This window comes from Schistocerca gregaria, chromosome 1, assembly GCF_023897955.1.
Source record: "Schistocerca gregaria isolate iqSchGreg1 chromosome 1, iqSchGreg1.2, whole genome shotgun sequence".
Taxonomy (NCBI): domain Eukaryota; kingdom Metazoa; phylum Arthropoda; class Insecta; order Orthoptera; family Acrididae; genus Schistocerca; species Schistocerca gregaria.
In genome coordinates, this window is record NC_064920.1 from 606,058,067 (window position 1) to 606,080,050 (window position 21,984).

Here is a 21,984-nt window from a genome sequence, read left to right on the forward strand (position 1 = left end):
GTAAGCATTCTATCATCTCGACATTGAACACCCAGTAGGCCTTTTCTGCCGTCATTATATCTGCAATCACGAAATCAGACTCTACATATTATCACAAGGAAACTTTGTCACCTTTTGAGTGGGCAAGAATTCTGAAGATATTCCCTTTCTCCATTTTATTCTCTTCTCTTCAGCATAGCCCCGGAAGACAGGAGCAAGTCAACTGAATCTTGAAACTTCCTGGCAGATTAAAACTGTGTGCCGGACCGAGACTCGAACTCGGGACCTTTGCCTTTCGCGGGCAAGTGCTTTACCAGCTGAGCTACCCAAGCACGACTCACGCCCCGTCCTCACAGCTTCAAAAATTTTTCAGAATTCTGGCAAAAGTGAGAGTAGCCGCAGGCTTGGTTGTATTTCCATTCTTCCCTTTTTATACACAAGCTTAACTTCAATATACGGGTAATTGGGAAAAGCTTCAGTTGTAAACGACGGTTACTCAAATTATTTAATACGTACGTCAGTCTGAGGAACATTCTTTGAATCACTTTGTTGATATTTTATCATAACAGCTACCTTTTTATAAGGTTTATGGTTGTTATTACTTATTACTGAACTCCTTCTTGTACTTGTGACATAAACTCACGAAGAAATAATGCGACCATATTGCAAATCAATAGGAGTACTGCGCAACTGCTGTACTGCTCTCTAAATAAGAACCCATCAGCAGATAAACGAATTACTTTGTTTGACGCGTTTCGGATAGAACCCGTTCTCAGATTGTCACGATCATTTCGGTGACCAAATACATGAAGACAGTATGTCATAAGCAAAGCTGTTATGGAAATCGTGCACTACTCCTGTTGATAAACCCCTTCCTTTCAATAATAGATATGAAAATCCTGCTCTACTGTGCACATCTATTACCAAAGTATGAGTTACATTTAAAGCTGCCTGCGCCTCACAATTTTCGTTGCACCAGTCTCCTCCTTCAACATCTGCCATGTTTTAATTATTTTGTTTGCTGATGATATTATCTATTGTGTGATGTCGGTATTAAAATCTTCAGTACCTTGTAATATGCCGTGTAATGAGCTATGGCTACAGTATCAGACATGTTTACGACTGAGAGATACTTGCTTTTTGCCCAAGATGTCTTTAGTCCTCACCTAGTCTACGTCCTTTATGTAGACTCTGACGTAATCAGTGTTCTATCGGGAGACAAAACGTCTTTCAAATAAGATGGAAGCTTTATTAGTAAGTGTATTGTATTTTTCATTCAGGTCATGAGTAGTACGTATGTAACTGTAGTTAATGTATTTGAGTAATTGCCTAGGACACTCAATTTTTGACTTTCTGACTACCCCCAAGAGTTGAGATTCATCGGTACTGACCTGGGCGTGTGCAGCTTGCCCTCTCCCTCGGCATCGTCCTTGAAGAAGGACGGCTGGAGGCTGAACCTGCGCCGAAACTGGGGGCGCGCCTTGACTGGTCGGTTGGGCGACATGGCCTCCTCAGCGGCGGCTGTCCATGAGGGTACCTGCAACAGCTGCGCCCAGCCCCCGTCACACTCAGCCTGTGTCAACATCGGTTGCGAAAGCAATGAGTACTAGGTTGGTGCATTCTTTCGTAGCGCTTTTCCGTAAGTTAAATAAACACAACAGATACACATAACAGAGACTTCAGCCATCAATAATATATTCTCCTTCAATTTTTACAATAGTCTTCCAACGATGGGATGATTTTCTGATTCCACGACTGTATTCGAGGTATGAGATTGATTTTCTTTGCAATAAGTGGCAACCCTGCAGGCTTGCGTAGGCACAATATCTTTGACGTTGGTCTATAAGCTGCTTCTAGTCGAAGCGGCAGATCGATGCAACTGCTCAGACGTGACTTGTGCTGTAGTAAGTTAAGACATGTTTGTGTCTCTCGCCACGGAAATGGAACCGCATAATTTTGCGCAACGGTATGCCATTTCTATTTGCGTTAAATTGGGTGAAAATGCGACGACAACTTACGGTAAGCTTCAGAACGCTTTTGGAGAGGAGGTTATGCCAAGTGCTCAAGTTCTTCGTTGGCAGAAAATGTTTAGTGAAGACAGAACGAATGTTGAAGATGAAGACCGCATTGGATGACCATGAACCTCTTTGATTCCAAGGGAATTGTTCATATAAAGAGTGGGTGCCTCCTGGACAAACTGTTAACCTATATTACTACAAGGAAATTTTAGAAACACTGAAACGTCCCCTTGTAAAAAGTGTACAAGACTGTGCTTAAACTGACACACAATATTTTTTGCAACGCAATCTGACTTTCAATAATCCCTACAAAAGACTGTCCCTGACTAACATTAACCTATACCTTTTACAAATCACTTATCTCACCGAAAATCTTCGTTACTCGAACTACTGCAATACAGCGAGCACCACTACTGCCAGCTAAATAAAGATTCAAACTACGGAAGGCACTAACTACTGATAGGCACAGTTAGCAAATGAAAGATTTTAATAGAGAACAAACAATGTATTTATCTTAATAGACATAATATATATATATATATCAGTTCATGACATCAATTCTTACAAATTTCAAAACTCCGCCATCTCTCTCCCCACATCCACCACTGCTGGCGGCTCACCTCCAACTGCGCAACGCTACGCGCTGTTCACATCCAGCTGCCGCTGCCCAACACTACAATGGCAGACAACAATGCAAACCAGCCACAGACTGCACACGGCACAGCCAGTGATTTTCATACAGAGCGCTACGTGGCGGCGGCGTTACCAATAAAAAAAACCTAAGCAGCCTACTTACAACACTTCGTAAAAGAGTTCTCCATGTCCGTGTCAACATTGCTAATAATTGGATTCTGCATCACGATAATGCACCATCCCATACTACACTGTCAGTACAGCAATTTTTAACCTCAAAACAAATTTCAGTACTACCACAGCCACCTTATTCACCAGATATCGCTCCGTGCGACTTTTTTTCTGTTTTCAAGACTCAAAACGGCGGTCAAGGATCACCATTTTCAAACAACACAACATGTCCAAAAAGCTGTAACGAGGGTCTTGGAGGATATTAGGGAAAATGTGTTTCATAAATGTTACCATCAATGACATCAGTCTCATTACATTATTGTCGCAACTTGTATATCACGTGGTTTTGAGGCAAAGAACTCGTCGCGCCATGTTAAAGCGAATTTTCATCCAGAAAAGAAGTTCTTTGAAGATTATTCGATAGAAAGCAGAAAGAGTGAAAATCCAAGAACGGCAGATCAGGTGAATAAGTTGGGTACGGAATGACTTCTCAATCCAACTCCTGTATAGAATTTAGTCAGAGTAGCAGAATGCGGGCGGGCCTTATCGTGGAGTAGTATCGCTTCACGCAGTCTTGCTGCTCGTTTTCGCGGATTAAGCCAGAAAGACGGCTTAGTTGCTGACAATAACCTCGGGCAAGCAAGTCGTAGCATACTATACCGTCGCTGTTCCACCAGCCGCATAACATTATCCTGCATGGATTCGTACAGGTACTGCTTTGTCTGGGCTCAACCGTCGCTTTCTTTTCCTTGTGTTAGCCTAAACACACCATTTCTCGTCACCAGTAACTAACGGTACAAGACAGGAATTGGCGGTGTCGTTCATGAGCCAGTTCATGACTTGCAAGCAGAGATGCACATCTTGCCACCCTAAGATTTTTGTGACTTTTGGCTTAGAGCATGCGGTAGACATACACTCGATTTTTGAACCTTCCTAATTTCATATGAAGGCGGATGGTGATGGAATGATCACAGTTCATCCCATTTGCCAGTCTTGGAGTACACTGATGTTGATCATTGGGGATAAATGCGTATGAAGAATCTTCGTCAAACCTCGAAAGTCTTCCTGAACTTGGAGAGTCACTATGCAACACGATTCCCCTTGAAATGAGAAAATCATTTTCATGCCGTGCTCTGCCAACGACACTATCCCCTTACAAGGCGCAAATGTTTCTGGCTGCCTCCTCTGTTGTCATCCCTCTAACGAATTCAGAGTGAAGAATACATCTGAAATGTTCCGATTTCTCCAGTTTGTACTCCATTTTCTAGAGTCCACTATCTCCAAACGACAAAATGACAACACGTAAACTCAAATAGCAGCAGTGAACTACAAATAAAAAATTACAACCGATAAATGAACAAATAGCAACCGGAATACCAAAATGCAAAACAAAAGCGCTAAGAACGTATGCACGAAACTATTAAATATAAATATATTAAATGGGAAAAGGGCTGGCTAACGCTCCCGGTTAACCGGCGGTAAGTCGGAGTTGCCGAGCATTTCACTCTCCCCTGTTATCTCCGGCCACACTGTACAAGGCTGGTCGGCTGGAGCAAACGAAGTAGGTGGTCAGTGAATGCAGGGGTACTAGGTATTGCGCTCCGAGAAGTCTACAATTAGAGTTAAAAATGGTCGGCCTCATTTCTCGGGAAATAGCTAGTGGGCTATGCAGAGAAAGGTGCTTGTTGTCAGAAGATTCTATGCAGCATATTTGTGAGAATGTTACACTACAAGTTGTTCGTAGCTAGAACAACAGGCAGCGCGTAGTGTAGATGTTTACGATAAAAAAATTCCAATTTCAGTACCTTACTGAACTCCTTTGGAAGAGTATAATACATACCGCTGAGTGAATGATCATCATTTATCATCAGGAAACATTTTAGCGACAGTAAACATCAATACAAATTTCTTGATAGTTAAATGGCGTCCACTCGGAACTATTATAACAGTATCTGCGAATTAAGTGGATTGTCATCACCCATTGGAAATAAAAAACTGGCCCAACTTGATCTGCTGAAGCTGAGATACTGATCCTCAAAAGTTGAAGCCTGAATTCTGATCTGAAGAGTCTTGTGTGACGAGAACTTCGTGTTAAGGAGGCTGTATCAAATTTGTCACTTCACAGTTTGCAGGACTGTTGAATGACCCATCTTCTTTTATAGATTGACACTTTATTTAAAATATCAATTACTTCACAGAATTGGTAAAATTCAATGTGTTGTTCGTTTTCTGTGTACATCAGCGTACGATACTGCTCTAAGACATAGCGTGAAAAACTTGTGCTAAGTCGTGTATGTACGTCAACATATGACTGTACTACATTATATGGGTTGATTTAGCAAAGCCGTTCGTCCGTAGTATTTCCGGAGCCATTTAAAGTATCTTAACTACGGTTTCATCTAAATGAATTATACGAAAGTCCTGACTAGCCGATGTATTTTTTTTCATAATTATATGAACTGCAGGGACAGTGGTAACAGGACAGCGGATTCTTTCTTCAAAAAATTCTCTTTACCGAGGAATATACCTTTACAAATCATGGAATATTGAATTTGAAAGTGCGTTGTTGGGCTGCCGAGACTGAAGAGTGGCTGAATCATGCCAAATATCAGAGCATTGGTGGGTGAACATGTTTGGTGCAGGGTTGTTGAAGTCTATGTGATTGGTCCTTGGTACACTGAAGAAATCTTAACAGCTAAACGTAGAGGTACGTGGTATTAGCACCGCTGGTGTCCGGCCCTCTAATCGCTTGTGGCTCGGCAAGCGCTTTTCCAGTTCTTTCCTAGTCGCTGGACAGACCGTTCAGGCTTTATCACTTGACATTCACGTTCACCTGATGGCCTTTTTTGTGTGGTTAACTCAATGACCAAGTCTATGCACAAGTTCCATCGTCCCAAGAGGATTTAAAGCATAGTATCGTTGCAGCATGTGCAATGACATCGAAAGAACCTCATCAATCTTCCCAGATGCCCTTGCACCAGCGACTGCAAAAGTGAATTGCTGTAGATGGTGGGCACTTTGAACACTCAATGACACAAACTGAATTTTAAGTAAGTGTTAATGAGCACATTCTTTTCTGATTTCCTTTTTGTTGCTGTTGATGACGTAATTTTGCAATGTGCTAGTAAATGTTTATCTTGACGTTAAATTCACGGCATGAAATTATACCTCTGTTAAAAATTCATTGAATTTTTGACACAGCTTGCTTTCGAGAGTTAGCAGAAAGAAAAGTAGAGCTTTTACCGTTGTTAACTGGTGGAACTTACTTAGACGTCCCATCTTTTGCCTTCCAGTTGGTATGTCATTCCAGCCACATGTGGCTAACTGTGCTCAAAAAAGTCCGCTAAAAATTACTTATTCGTTGATACTTCGCGTTCTGTAGCTGTTTTTCTCCAATCTGATGGCTTAACTTCACTCCGTTGCCAGATTGCTAAAACAAATAGTCAGTTCATTTCCATTGTTTGGCTAGTGCTCTGTGCGCTCTGTATGACACGTGTAAGAGAGAGAGAGAGAGAGAGAGAGAGAGAGAGAGAGAGAGAGTGAGAGAGAGACTGTGTTGGTTTTGGTGTGTTTATCATATATGATGAAATGCTAAATAAATGGGCAGACCGAGGATGCCGAATCCAAAAACATTTAGAAAGAAAGCCGGTGAAGGAATTGCGTTTAAAGGACAATCGCAACAATTCGGATGCAATGTATTGGAATATTTTGAGATGGAGGGGCAACTGGTGAACGACTCCTACCGGTTTCCAAAACAGGCGAGCGAACGGTAGACGCTGTTATTATTACTGAATCTATATTATTTCATCTCTGTAAAGAAAATTAGGAGAGGAAAGGAAGTGGAACATGGCTCGTTTTATTCATACGCAGGACGAGAAATGAAGTATTACGAAATGTGTAACAAATCCTTTCATACAAAACGCGATTCGCAGTCACATATAAAATACTTATCATCAACGCTATGAGAAGCAACGTATGACACTGCATGAGGTGGAACTTTTTGGAGGAAGCAAATCATCGCTTAGACTAGTCCTGCAGAGTTCTAGTATTAAATACAAATGATTTAAACCGTAAATTTGATAGAACGAGCAGACAGCCTCATGACATTGTAGATTTTTGCGTGAAGTAAAAGGCATTGACTTCAAAAACAGTGTTCTGGTCGATGAATCTTGGTTACGAAAGGTTGGAGTGACGATAAAGACAAAGGTGAACCACTCCACAGCGGCAAAGGTAGCAGAAATATTCTTTTGCATGCTGGCACTTTCCGTGGTTTTATTCCTGGCCGTCAACTGATTTTGAAATCGATGAAAATGTCAGAGCACCAAGAAATGATGAGACAAGAACATATTTTCAGTTGGTTCGAAAATTCTCTTTTATAAGTTTAGTAACTCCATCAGTAATTATTCTCGACAATGCTTCATACCATTAAGTTTTAAATAATAAGGCTGCAACCCTCTCCTCTTGAAAGGATGACATTATTCAGTGGTTACGACAACACGAAGTTTGTATGGCTGAAACTACGAAAAAAGTAGAATTATTAGAGCTCGTAAGCCAAAAGTCACAAAGTAAGTTATCGAGGAGGTAACTTACAAATACGGACATAAAATAAGACCGTCACCGTTTCACTGCCACTTTAATGAAATTGAAGTTTTTTAGGCGCAAGGATGGTTGTTGCCAATGGGGTGGAGAATCTTATTAAGAGCCTCGGAAAGAGCACCGAAATGGACCGAAGGGTTCTTTTGACAAGTATTAACTTATTGTTGCTGCCAGTTGCTCAACCACTTTTGAAAGTTCCAGTGACTCTGAAATGAGTGGTTTCTATGTTCTTTAGGAAAATACAGCTGTCTGGAGGTAACATCCGATAGAGGTATGCAAATAAAGAAGTTTCCTTACTTTTAAACAGGACGCCTTATTCCTACATGCCGTTCTGTGCCGCCTATAACTTGCAACCTAACGCCATTCGGAGCTGTTCACTGTATAGCCAATGTGATGACAGTTGAAAGTGAGATACACTACGTGTTCAAAAGTATCTGAACACCACAAAGACATATGTTTTTCATATTAGGTGCATTTTGCTGCCACTTACTGCCAAGTACTCCATATCAGTGACCTCAGTAGTCATTAGACATCGTGAGAGAGCAGAATGGGGCGCTCGGCGAACTCACGGACTTCGAACGTGGTCAGGTGATTGGGTGTCACCGTGTCACTTGTTCAGGTCTACTGTTTCCCAAGTGACAGTGAAGCGGAAACGTGAAGCGACAAGTACAACACAAAAGCGTACAGGCGAACCTCGTTTGTTGACGCCGACAGTTGAAGAGGGTCGTAATGTGTAATAGGCACACATCCATCCAGACCACCACACAGGAATTCCAAACTGCATCAGGGTCCGCTGTAAGTACTGTGACAGGCGGAATTTCATGGTCGAGTGGCTTCTCATAAGCCACACATCACGCCTGCAAATGCCAAAGGACGCCTCGTTTGGTGTAAGCAGCGTAAACATTGGACAACTGAACAGTGGAAAAACGTTGTGTGGAGTGACGTATCACGGTGCAGAATGTGGCGATCCTATGGCAGGGTGTGCGTATAGCGAATTCCCGGTGATCGTCATCTGCCTGCGTGTGTAGCGCCGACAGTAAATTTTGAGACAGTGGTGTTTGGTGTGGTCGTGTGTTTAATGTATGGTGATTGCACCGCTTGTTGTTTTGCGTGGTACTATCACAGCACAGACCTACATTGATGTTTAAAGCACCTTCTTGCTTCCCACTGTTCAATTCGAGGATGGAGACTGCATCTTTCAACACGATCGAGCACCTGTGCAAAGAGTCCTGACCTGTATTCTATAGAACACCGTTGGGATGTTTTGGAACGCCGACTTCGTGCCAGGCCTCACCGACCGACATAGATACCTCTCCTCAGTGCGGCACTCCGTGAAGAATGTACGGCCATTCCCCAAGAAACCTTCCAGCACCTGATTGAACGTATGCCTACGAAAGTGGAAGCTGTCGTCAAGGTTAAGGGTGGGCCAACACCATACTGAATTCCAACTTTACCTATGGAGGGCGCTACGAACTTGCAAGTCATTTTCATCCAGGTGTCCGGATACTTTTGATCACATGGTGTACTACAGACTGGGCGTAGCTCAGCGTTACACGTAAGCAACGGTATTTGTGAAGTGACACTCCATATTTGTGTGTGACCTATAGCCGAGCGCCAGCCTACAGCCGACAAGCAATGTTGCAACACTAAAGTGGCAAGTGACCTAAGTCAACTGACAAGTTATGTTAATCAGACTGTTAGTTTTAAACGACGATTTTCCCGATTATTTCACTTCTGTAAGCAGACTCTCTTAGTTATGGAATGCTTTAGTGCCTCATCTGTCTGATGTGGCAGTTTGGCACAATAACCCAAACATCTACACGAGATGGCAGTCGTTCTCATACTTAAAACTAATAAATCTTAAGTTTTAACTCTTCTAGTTGCACCGAAAAACTAATCGGATGTCAAGGAGCGAAATGCCACTGTATTGTCTCATTTGGAACTACAACACTAGTATCAGAATTTGTTACAGTTCCATTTCAGACTCGAAGGTGATACCAAAATCTCGTAATTAATATAGCTATGAAAGAAGACCATATTTTACACAGTGAGGACTTCGTCTCAATTCATTTAGTGGAAACACATTTACGATTTCTTAATATGTTCAAGAAATATCTGAGATAAATAACGTAGCTTTATGGCCATTTTATTCTGTTTTACTTTCCAAGAAGGGTGTGATTATTTCTTGGGACTCAGATATTTGTGAACTACGCTACATTTTAATGTGTCTTTATCCTTATTTGAGTCATCAGTCTGCTGACTAGTTTAATGTGGCCCACCACGAATTCCTGTCCTGTGGCTACCAATTCATCTCAGAGTAGCAATTACAAAACATACACTACTGGCAATTAAAATTGCTACACCAAGAAGAAATGCAGATGATGAACGGGTATTCATTGGACAGATAAACAGGTTGTTACAAAAAGGTACGGTCAAACTTTCAGGAAATATTCCTCACTCACAAATAAAGAAAAGATGTTATGTGGACATGCGTCCGGAAACGCTTAATTTCCATGTTAGAGCTCATTTTAGTTTCGTCAGTATGTACAGTACTTCTTCGATTCACAGCTAGTTGGCCCAATTGAAGGGAGGTGATTTTGACTTCGGCGCTTGTGTTGACGTGCGACTTATTGCTCTACAGTACTAGCATCAAGCACATCAGTAAGTAGCATCAACAGGTTAGTGTTCATCACGAACGTGGTTCTGCAGTCAGTGCCATGTTTACAAATGCGGAGTTCGCAGATGCCCATTTCATGTATGGATTAGCACGGGACAATAGCCGTGGCGCGGAACGTTTGTATCGAGACAGATTTCCAGAACAAAGGTGTCGCGACAGGAAGACTTTTGAAGCAATTGATCGGCGTATTCGGGATCACGGAACATTCCATCCTATGACTCGCGACTTGGGAAGACCTAGAACGACGAGGACACCTGCAATGGACGAGGCAATTCTTCGTGCAGTTGACGATAACCCTAATGTCAGCGTGAGAGCAGTTGCTGCTGTACAAGGTAACGTTGACCATGTCACTGTACGGAGAGTGCTACGGAAGTACCAGTTGTTTCCGTACCATGTACAGCGTGTGCAGGCACTATCAGCAGCTGATTGGCCTCCACAGGTACACTTCTGCGAACGGTTCATACAACAAAGTGTCAATCCTCATTTCAGTGCAAATGTACTCTTTGCGGATGAGGTTTCATTCCAACGTGATCAAATTGTAAATTTTCACAATCAACATGTGTGGGCTGACGAGAATCCGCACGCAATTGTGCAATCACGTCATCAACAATGATTTTCTTTGAACTTTTAGGCAGGCATTGTTGGTGATGTCTTGATTGGGCCCCATGTCCTTCCACCTACACTCAATGGAGCATGTTATCCTGATTGCGTACGGGATACTCTACCTGTGATGCTAGAACATGTGCCTTTACAAGTACGAGAAAACATGTGGTTCATGCACGATGGAGCTCCTGCACATTTCAGTCGAAGTGTTCGTATGCTTCTCAACAACAGATTCGGTGACCGATGGGTTGGTAGAGGCGGACCAATTCCATGGCCTCCACGTTCTCCTGACTTCAACCCGCTAGACTTTCATTTATGGGGGCATTTGAAAGCTCTTGTCTACGCAACCCCAGTACCAAATGTAAAGACTCTTTGTGCTCGTATTGTGGGTGGCTGTGACGCAATACGCCATTCTCCAGGGCTGCATCAGAGCATCAGGGATTCCATGCGACACTGGGTGGATGCATGTATCCTCGCTAAGGGAGGACATTTTGAACATTTCCTATAACAAAGTGTTTGAAGTCACGCTGCTACTTTCTGTTGTCTTGCGATTAATGTGATTTGAAGAGAAGTAATAAAATGTAAAATGTCACCATAAAAGAAAGTCAAGAGGGTTGAGGTCAGGAGAGTGTGGAGGCCATGGAATTGGTCCGCCTCTACCAATCCATCGATCACCGAATCTGTTGTTGAGAAGCGTACGAACACTTAGACTGAAATGTGCAGGAGCCCCATCGTGCATGAACCACATGTTGTGTTGTGCTTGTGAAGGCACATGTTCTAACAGCACAGTTAGAGTATCACCTACGAAATCATGGCGGTGAATTGAGGAAGTACAGTACATACTGACGAAACTAAAATGAGCTCTAACATGGAAAGTAAGCGTTTCCTAACACATGTCCATATAACATATTTTCTTTCTTTGTGTGTGAGGAATTTTTCCTGAAAGTTTGGCAGTACCTTTTTGTAACACCCTGTATTATACTGGAACTGACATGTGATTTCATTTTCACGCAATTTGGGTGCATAGATCCTGAGAAATCAGTATCCAGAACAACCACCTCTGGCCGTAATAACGGCCTTGATACGCCTGGGCATAGAGTCAAACAGAGCTTGGATGGCGTGTACAGGTACAGCTGCCCATGCAGCTTCAACACGATACCACAGTTCATCAAGAGCAGTGACTGGCATATTGTGACGAGCCAGTTGCTCAGCCGCCAGTGACCAGACGTTTTCAATTGGTGAGGGAACTGGAGAATGTGCTGGCCTGGGCACCAGTTGAACATTTTCTGTGTCCAGAAAGGTCCGTACACATTCGATCGTGCATTATCCTCCTGAAATGTAGAGTTTCGCAGGGATCGAATGAAGGGTAGAGCAACGGGTCGTAACTCATCTGAAATGTATCGTCCACTGTTCAAAGTACCGTCAATGCGAACAAGAGGTGATCGAGATGTGTAACCAATGGCACCCCATACCATCACGCTGGATGATACGCCAATATGTAGATGACGAATACACGCTTCGAATATGCGTTCACCGCGATGTCGCCAAACACGGACGCGACCATCACGATGCTGTAAACAGAACTTGGATTCATCCGAAGAAATGACGTTTTGCCATTCATGCACCCAGGTTCGTCGTTGAGTACACCATCGCAGGCACTCCTGTCGTTGATGCAGCGTCAAGGGTAACCGCAGACATGGTCTCCGAACTGATAGTCCATGCTGCTACGAACGTCGTAGAACTGTTCGTGCAGATGGTTGTTGTCTTGCAGACGTCCCCATCTGTTGACTCAGGGATCGAGACGTGGCTGCACGATAAGTTACAGCCATGCGGATAAAATGCCTGTCATTTCGACTGCTAGTGATACAAGGCCGTTGGGATCCAGCACGTCGTTCCGTATTGCCCTCCTGAACCTACTGATTCCATAATCTGCTAACAGTCATTGGATCTCGACCAACGCGAGCAGCAGTGTCGCTATGCGATAAACCGCAATCGCGATAGGCTACAATCCGACCTGTATCAAAGTTGGAAACGTAATGGTGCGCATTTCTTCTCACTACACGAGGCATCACAACAGCGTTTCACCAAGCAACGCCGGTCAACTGCTGTTGATGTATGAGAAGTCGGTTGGAAACTTTCCTCATGTTAGTACGTTGTAGGTGTCACCAACCTTGTGTGAATCCTCTGAAAAGCTAATCATTTGCATATTACAGCATCTTCTTCCTCTCGGTTAAATTTCGCGTCTATAGCATGTCATCTTCGTGGTATAGCAATTTTAATAGCCAGTTGTGTAGCTTCAATTATTTGCTAGAAGTACTCCAATTTCTGTTTTCCCCTGCAGTTTTTACCCTCTACAGTACCCTCTAGTGCTATGGAAGTTATTCACTGATGTCTTGAGAGATATCCTATCATTCTGTGCCTCCTTCTTGTGAGTGTTTCTCATATATCTCATTCCTCACCGATTCTGTGTAGAGTCTCCTATCTTACCAGACCATCTAATTTTCAATGTTCTTCTGTAGCACCACATGTCAAGTGTTTCGATTCTCCTCTCTCCCGGTATTCGCACCGTCCATATTCCACTACCATACAATTCTGTGCTCCAAAAGTACGTACGCAGAAATTTTGTCCTAAAATTAGGGCCTATGTTTAATATTAGTAAAATTTTGTTGGCTAGAAATGCACTTTTGTCAGTGCCAGTCTACTTTTATGTCCTTACTCCGTCCATCAAGTGCTATTTTGCTGCCCAGGTAGCAGAATATGTGTACTGAATGATCAGTAGTTCTGACATTAAAGATCTCACTGTTGTCATTGATGGTATTTCCCATTACTTTCGTCTCACTTTGATTTGTTCTCAATCCATGTTTTGTACTCATTAGAGTGTTCACTTCATTCAATTGATCTTGTAATTCTTATACACTTTCACTGAGGATAGCAATGTCATCAGTGAATCTTATCTTTGACGTCATTTGACTTTGGAGTTTAATCCCACTCTTGAATTTTGTCTTTTATATTCGTCATTGCCTCTTTGTTGTATATATTCAACAATAAGGGTAAAAGACTACATCCCTGTCTTATACCCTTTTTAATCCAAGCGCTACGTTCTTGGTCTTCCAGTCTTATTGTTCCTTCGTTGTTGTTGAACATACTCCTACATCTTAGCCTTATTTTTCTCAAATTTTTTAACATATTGCACCATTCGACATTGTCGAACTCTTTTTCTAGGCCGACATCCCATGGCGCGTCTTGCTTCCAACATCAACCGGAACGTCAAAACTATCCCTATGGTATGTTACCTTTCCCAAGTTCAAACTGATCATCATCTAACACATCCTCAATTTTTTTTCCATTATATTTTAGTTTATTTCTGTCAGCAACTTGAATACACGAGCTTTTGAGCTGACTGTGTGATAATAATTCTCACGTTTGTCGGTTCTTGTGATCTTCCGAATGATGTGCGTGACGTTAGTCCGTAAATTTGGCGTTATATCTCCAATGTCATACATCCTACACACCAGCATGAGTCGTCTTGTTGCCACTTCCAGCCACTATTTTAGGAATTCCGATGGAATGTTATCTATCCCTTCTGCCTTGTTTTATCTCAAGTCTTCAAAAGCTATTTTTAATTTCTGTTCCATTAATGGATCCGCTATCTCTTCTCTGTCAACTCTTGTTTCTTCTTCTATCACTTCATTAGACAGGTCGTCATCCTTATAATGTGTGTGTGTGTGGGGGGGGGGGGGGGGGGGGGAATTCTCATTATCACCCTGATTTGAATTTCGTATAAGACTGTTTTAACTTTTCTGTTTTGAATTACTCACATTTATGATGCAGTCATTTCGCTTCAGCTTCCCTGCTTTTCCTTTTTATTTAATTCCTAAGTGGCCTGTTTTTTAGTGTTCCTCAATTTCCTTGAACATCTTTATACTACCTACTGAAGTATTTCTTCAGTTACCCAAGGTTTCTTCGGAGTTACCTTCCTTGTACTTACGTTTCTTACCACCAACGGTAAATGCGCTTTCTAGAGACGTCCGTTCCTCGAACTGAAGTGTCTACTGCCCTGTTTATTATCGCAGTAACTATAGCTTCAGAAAACTTCAAGCATAACTCTTCATTCTTAAACTTCTGTATCGCGTTTCTTTGCGCATTGATTCTTCCTGACTTTCATTAGTATTTCAATGCCCCATTTCTCTAAATTGTTTCATCTCGACAATTGTCTTAAACTTCAGTGTACTCCTCATCTTTACTAAATTTTGGTCTGTGTTTATATGTGTACCGTGGTATGCCTTACAATCCAATGTCTAATTTCGGAATCTACCCGATTATGATGTGATCTAACAGGAATATTCCTGTACCTTCCGGCCTTTTCCAATATACCTCATCCTCTTGTGATCTTTGAATAGACTATTCGCTATCACTAGTTGAAAGTTATTTCAGAACTCAAGTAGTGTTTCTTCTGTCTCATTCCTACTACCAAGTCCACTACTGTCCCATAACTCTTTCTTCACTCACTCCCTCACAATCGCATTAGAATTTACCATGACTATTAGATTTTCACCTCCGTTTACGTACTGAATTACTCCATCAATATCCTCATACTCTTTCCCTATCTCTTCCTCTTCTGGTTGCGACGTCGGCATCCATACCTAAACCATTACTGTCAACACTGGTTTTCTGTCGATTCTGACGAAAACAGCCTTACCACTGAACTGTTCAGTCCAGTTATACGATTTTCTGCAGTTGTTAATAATACCGTACATTCGTCCGACCGTATATATTAGTTTTTATCTTCACTGACCCCTCCCCCAGGCTACATCTAGACTGAACAAAGCGTTTCCTTTCTGTGGCTATTGAGTTTTTTTTTCTCATGATTTCCTCTCCTATTGTTGGACCCCTCCCAGAATATCTTGCCGATGTAAACTTTTTCATGAAACTTTTTCACTCACTTGCCACATGTCCTGTGGACGCACATTATGTCTTTAGTGCAGATGTTTCAACTGCTTTTTGCATACTTTTCTCTTTGATCATTGGCGATTCTTCCACCTTATAGGGTAGTTTGCTTCACCAAGGGGAAGAGAGTGCACTGACCCTGTGTCCGCTCCTCCACCTTCTTTGACAAGGCAGTAGACAGAACTAGTGTGACTTCTAATGCCGGAACCCTTCAGCCGCCAAAGCCGATGATTTTTACTGAAAATTTAAGCCTCGGCTAGGTTTAAACCCGGGTCGTCTGTGATTACAAATAAAAATGCTACTAGTAGGCCATGGATGGTTTTGACTACATAACTAATGTTAAATATGATACGTTATGTCATAATGCTGAATTATGACCTGCTGAATATGACTAAGTTCTTGATGCCTGCTTATGTTTTTAGGAAGTAGGTTATTTCAGATAAAGAAATGTACTAATTCAACTAATTGACGATACTATTTCACTCTGGTATAAAAAATAGTGACGTAAAAATTATTGGGGATCGAAAAATATCATACATTAATAGGAACTAATGCCAAGAAAGTGTTCTGCGTCTACGCTCTAAGAACAGACAAGTAAAGCTTCGTGTTGCAAACCAAGAACACTTAAAGGGTGGCAGTGGTAATTCTTATTTTTGTAAGCAAATAAATAGTCCGCTAAAGCTGACTAACGATAACCGCTACAGCAGGGGAACAGAGTGTGACCTCTGTCCAAGGAGAGACACATAAGCAACACATAAATACTGTACAATTAATTTATTCCTTATCATTTGATTTCCGTACTGGATTTTCTAGAAAGCTGCAAAATTAATTATTAGAAGACTACAGTGAATTACCACCATTCTTTCGTTCAGCAGACGCCGGAGCGTGGAAGACAATAATTTACTTGTATAATCCGTTCATGACTGTAAATACATCGTTTAAATGAGACGATGATAATTTCAACCTTAACAAAACATGGAAGAAACATGTTCAAGGACAACTCGACCCTACATCTAGTGTAGATTAACCAAACGAATGTTACATTTGTAATGTTCATGGATGCTCCTGTAACTAATGCGTGATATCAAAGATAGTTTTGAAATCTCAACTGTAGAACATTGATTTTGTAATTTCAATATATTATTGCGCAAAACTACGTAAGAATTGTTAAACAAAATCCCACATTTGACTGCCTTGAACGGTACTGGCGTAAAATATTTAGTTTTGTTTTATATAATCAAGCGGCATAAGGCCTAAAATATATTGCTCAGCTGATATAGGTTGCGGCAGCCTCTGCACATAGTCCATACTTTTCTTCATCTGTAAAGTTAGTACGAGTTCTGTAAAAGTATTGGTACTTCTATCATGATTTCGGTGGACTCTGTTTTCTCCCTGAAAGGAAAGGCAGCGGTAGCGTGGAGCCTAAATGGCTCTAAGCACTATGGGACTTAACATCTTAGGTCATCAATCCACAGTAGCGTGTCTGGAGCAATATTTATTTATTTATTTATTTATTTATTTATGCATTTATTTTACCTGGCAAGCTTAGGGTCTTCAGGCCCTTTCTTACACCTAACCGGGCATATTCAGATTGAACGAGTTACAGTTTCTACAGTACAATACAGACATATAACGTATTATACAGTATTGATGTTAAAGAAAAAAATAGAGATTATAACAGTAGTACAATGATAATTATAACAATCAAAAAAATTATTATAACAATCAAGAATAATAATGATAATAATAATAATAATAGTAATGACTATGTATATGAAAGTAAACATAATTTTCTTTTGTGAATGTCAGTCCTATTGTTAGTTGGGAATTTTCTCGTTATGTTCTTGCAGCTTGTGAGTTATTCTCATCGAACAGAGACATAAGACGATAGAATAGGGTGAAAGAGATATATAAGAGGTAGATAGGTTAGAGGCAGAGAAATATAATGGTAAAATTCGAAGCTGTGATGGAGAGGAGAAAGAAAGAGATGAGAGGGGCACAACAATGGTGGCTATACCGTCCCTAATATGTAAGTTTTGAGTTACCTCTTGAATGTTGAGTAGTTCTGGATAAGACGCAGATCAAAGGGGAGCGCGTTCCATAGTCGTATGGCTGAGATGGAGAATGACACGGAGAAAGATTTTGTGTTGTGTAAAGATACAGCCAAGATGCTAGACGTATCCGATCTGGTATTGCGATTGTGGAATGATGATAGGTGTTTAATGTGAGAAGATAAGTATTGGGGGCACCAGCGGCTAAGAAATCGATGAAGTAAGCACATCGTGTGGAGATCGCGTGCCTTATGTGGGCGTATCCAACCTATCTGGGAGTATGAAGGACTGATATGATCATACAACCGAATATTGCACACGTATCTAACGTAAGCATTCATCACTAGCTCGAGGCATCTCGAATTTTCACTATTTGGGCCATGTTGAACTACATCACAGTAGTAAAGATTAGGCAAGACTAGTGTTTGGACTAATTTTTGTTTAATATTGGTTGGAAATATTTTTCTAAATTTTTGAATTCCGTGTAGGGAGGAAAGCGATTTACGGCAAGCTGTGGCTGTTTGTTATTCCCAGTTTAGGTGTTCATCGAAGATTATTCCAAGATCTTTTACTGTTTTTTGGTATGGTAGTTGGGTACCATTGAGCAGTATTTGAGGGACTGCTTCGCGAAAGTACCGGCTGATTAACTTTGGATGAGATATAAGTATGACCTGGGATTTCTTGGGGTTTAGTTTCAGACCTAGGTTCTGTGCCCATTAAGAAACAGAGCAAATATCTGCGTTCATACTCGCTACTGCGTCAGCAATGTTCTTGGGGCTTGCACTTACGTACAGTTGGATGTGGTCGGCATATAGATGGTAGTTGCAGGAGTGAATCACTGAAGAAATATCATTAATGTACAGTGAGATGAGTAATGGACCAAGGACGGAGCCTTGGGGAACTCCAGAGCCCACGTTTTTCCATGATGACTTTTCCGACCCACAAATTACTTGTTGACTTCTGTTTTTGAGGTAGCTGTCGAACCAGTCTATTGCGCTGTTTGAGAAATTCAGCTGTTTCACTTTAATTAGTAATATATCGCAGTCAACTGTGTCAAAAGCCTCGCTAAAGACAAGCAGTGTTAGGATAGTAGCTTCATGTGTGTCCATAGTATGTTTAATGTCATCAGTTTCTTTGACTAATGCAGTTGCTGTACTATAGTGCTTTCGAAAGCCTGACTGATATTCGTCATGGATGTTATGAGTTTTGAGGTAATCCGTCAGCTGTTCATGGACGATGTATTCTATGGCTTTAGATATTGCAGGTAGTATGCTGATCGGCCTGTAGTCACCTGGCGACTTAGGATTGTCAGTCTTGTGTATAGGTTGAACTAAACTTTGCTTCCACTCAGTAGGATATGTACTACTGACAAGAGACTGGTTGAAGATGTCTGTGATGACTGGAATAATAGTGTCTACGACGTTCTTAATCATGCCAATGCTCACTCCATCATTTCCTACTGCCTCGGAAGAGATTCTCATAATTTACTTGTGTACTGTGCCGGTAGTGACATGTTTTAGGAAAACTTGTCTTTCGAGAGATTGATATCTTGCGGCTGGTAATTTGTCGCTGCGTGGCAGTTTACAGCTGTTGAGAAGAAATCGTTTAATTCTTCTGCAGACGCTTGATAAACAGCGTCGGATCTTCGCTTCCCTTTACCGAAACAGCGCAGCTTTTTCCACAGTGCAGCAGGTTTTGATATGCCGCATACGACAGAGCGCATTCCTCGCGGTTTGCTTGGTTCTGTTTCGGAGTTTCCTATAAGCTTCGTACGCCTCGGGAGTTGCGTTACGCTTGAAGGCCCTATGTGCAGCATCACGTTTATTCATTAACTGGCGTAATGCAGTGGTGAGACACTGAGCGGGAGCTCTCTTTATCTTGACAGTGCGTTGAGGAGCATGTTTATCATACAGTGCAATAATTTTGCGACGTAATTGCCGAATTTTTCCGTCTAAAGTCGGTTCATTGCTTATATCATGCCAAGGGATGTCTGAGCAATCCTTTTGAAGAGCGTCATGGTTAACATTTTTTTAAGTTTCTGTAGGTTACCAGGTGAGATTTTTCTTTGGCAGTATGCATTGAGTAATTTAAGAATATCACGTCATGAGTAGAGAGTCCCGGAGCGGATGTCTGATTGGCGCGGATTATTTTATCTGGTCGCTTTGTTGCTATTATATCTATGAGTGTGTGGCGTGTGATGAGTTGGGTCCAGCGGTGTTAAACTCATATCATTGGAGTGGAACAGTCGCCTTAGTTTTTCTGCAGAGGGAGATTTTATTACATGATCACGTTTATTCAGTGCTGCAAGAATCTAGCAAAGATAGGGACGGAACCTTTCTAGGCTATGTCGGTCCCACAGAAACGGTTGGACGTGTTTGATACTAGTTTGATCATGATGGGGACGAAATAAGTCTTCTTAGCTGGATTACATTATCAGCATATATGAATTTATCAATCCACTGTAATCTCTATTAGCTAGTAATTAAGCTTCTCCTCACCTTATTCCTCGCTCCTTGGGGGACTGTAATAAGTTCTTTGAAGGGAAAACTATAAAGTTCAACTGAAGTGCACCCCTAATCATAGGGATGGATTTCTAAGTATATTTTGTTCACTTATGTTTAGAGACTCGCACCGTCGGAGGTGAGTGATCGTATCATTTTTCCAACTTCTTTAAACATAACAATATCAATGAGATTTCGCAAGACTCACACTTCAGCATTAGGAAATAAAAGGCCTCAAAATACAAGAAAAAGGAAAAGAATTCATTGATTATCAGAATTAGTGTATTTTTGAAGAAGTAGCGTTACATATTTCCGTATCGCGGGTTCAAGATCACTGTGTTAGTTGTTGTATAAGTCGTTACAGTGTTGGCTTGCGATAGTCTGAAACAGTTGCTAGCGTAATCCCCGGGGCAGATGTACTGTTACGCTTATGCCCACAGTCTGCCAACAACGGACCTCTGCCAAGTTTGCCTCGAACTCCTATCCAGAGAGTTATCTTTGCGCTTCTGGTCACGGCCCACCCGGGACAAGCCTGCAATACGATAACTGTTTGCTTCCAAGCAGCCAACTTCATTACTGCAAAACGCAAAACAGAAGCTTCTAAGATGACCTGGAAGCTGTTTCCAGGGGGCAATTATGTTTCTTAACGCTTCGGGTAGAGACGCTTCAGATCTTAGCAGTTAAACCAAAGAAAGTTCGTTACCTTGTAAATTAGTTATTCTCTCTCTCCCTCTCTCTCTTTCCTTTCCTTTTCCAATGTGATTCTTGCTTTCGTCGGGTCTCACCGTAAAGATTTTCAATAGTACCCTTTCATCGTGGTTAGTTTCATTCAAATTACCCATGGTTGTCTATGATCAGGAACAAAGAGCCACGAATCTTTCTTCTAGAAAGTATACTCTAGACGTTTCCTAGTTAATGACAACATCGGTTGACAAGACTTTATTGCCGTTATTCGCAGCATGCTCAACTGCTAGAAGGAATAGGAAGTATTGAGATGCAAAATTTCCCATGTTTCCTAGTCACCAAAGATTTTGCCGACCGCCGTTATCGAATGTAGTTATATGTGCCTCAAGCTGTTTCTCACCATTCTCCATAGCAACGCTAAGTGCATAAATCTGGTCTGTTTGTTTCATATCTAGTATCTTGAGTAATAAATGAGTATTTACGTCAGATTTTATCAACCAAAGAACATTAGACCTACCGTAATGTCAAATCACCTTTATATGTAACTAAACTTCTTTGATGAAATCCACTTGTCTTATTAATTTAACTATCTTCTTAAGTAGATTCTGTTTGCACATAGCCAAAATCTTGCACATTGTATTTGAAGACATTATAGGCTACATAAAAGCTTTTTCGCTCTGGAAGAACAAGTCTCAAATACCCATCCACTCATCCTGATTTACGTTTCACGTGATTTGCCTTGATCAAATTATACGGATGTTTGGAAGGCACTTTTGGAATTTCCAACTTTCATTACCTTCCCCATACTCGCGCAATACGAGCTTGTGTTCAGTAAATGATGCATTTTTCTACCGTTCTATCGACGGCGAGATATTTGGAGATGGAACTTGACAGTAGAAGGTAAATCAAGTCTGTAGATAAAGGAGAGCATTAAGTGCCGTTGCTGTCTTTCTTAAGGATACAGTTGCCACGGATGTGACAATTTATCAGACATGGCGGGAACTGTATAGAGAAATCATTAACGGCCGCTTAGTTATTTCCGAGTTTAAACTACACTGAAATGGCTAAAGCCATGGGATACCTCCTAATATCGCGTCGAACCTCTTTTTCCCCAGCGTAATGCA

General features: G+C 41.5%; 1 protein-coding gene across 2 annotated transcripts in view; it reads right to left on the reverse strand.

Annotated features, from left to right (window-relative positions):
* Nucleotides 1-21,984, reverse strand: part of LOC126358533 (GTP-binding protein drn-1-like) — a 299,819-nt gene that overhangs the window by 12,044 nt on the left and 265,791 nt on the right. For both annotated transcript variants that reach the window (XM_050007557.1, XM_050007558.1), the window contains exon 2: nt 1,371-1,525. In XM_050007557.1, coding sequence (XP_049863514.1) covers nt 1,371-1,483 — 113 coding nt within the window. In that variant the 5' untranslated portion in view covers nt 1,484-1,525. The remainder of the gene's footprint in view (nt 1-1,370; nt 1,526-21,984) is intronic.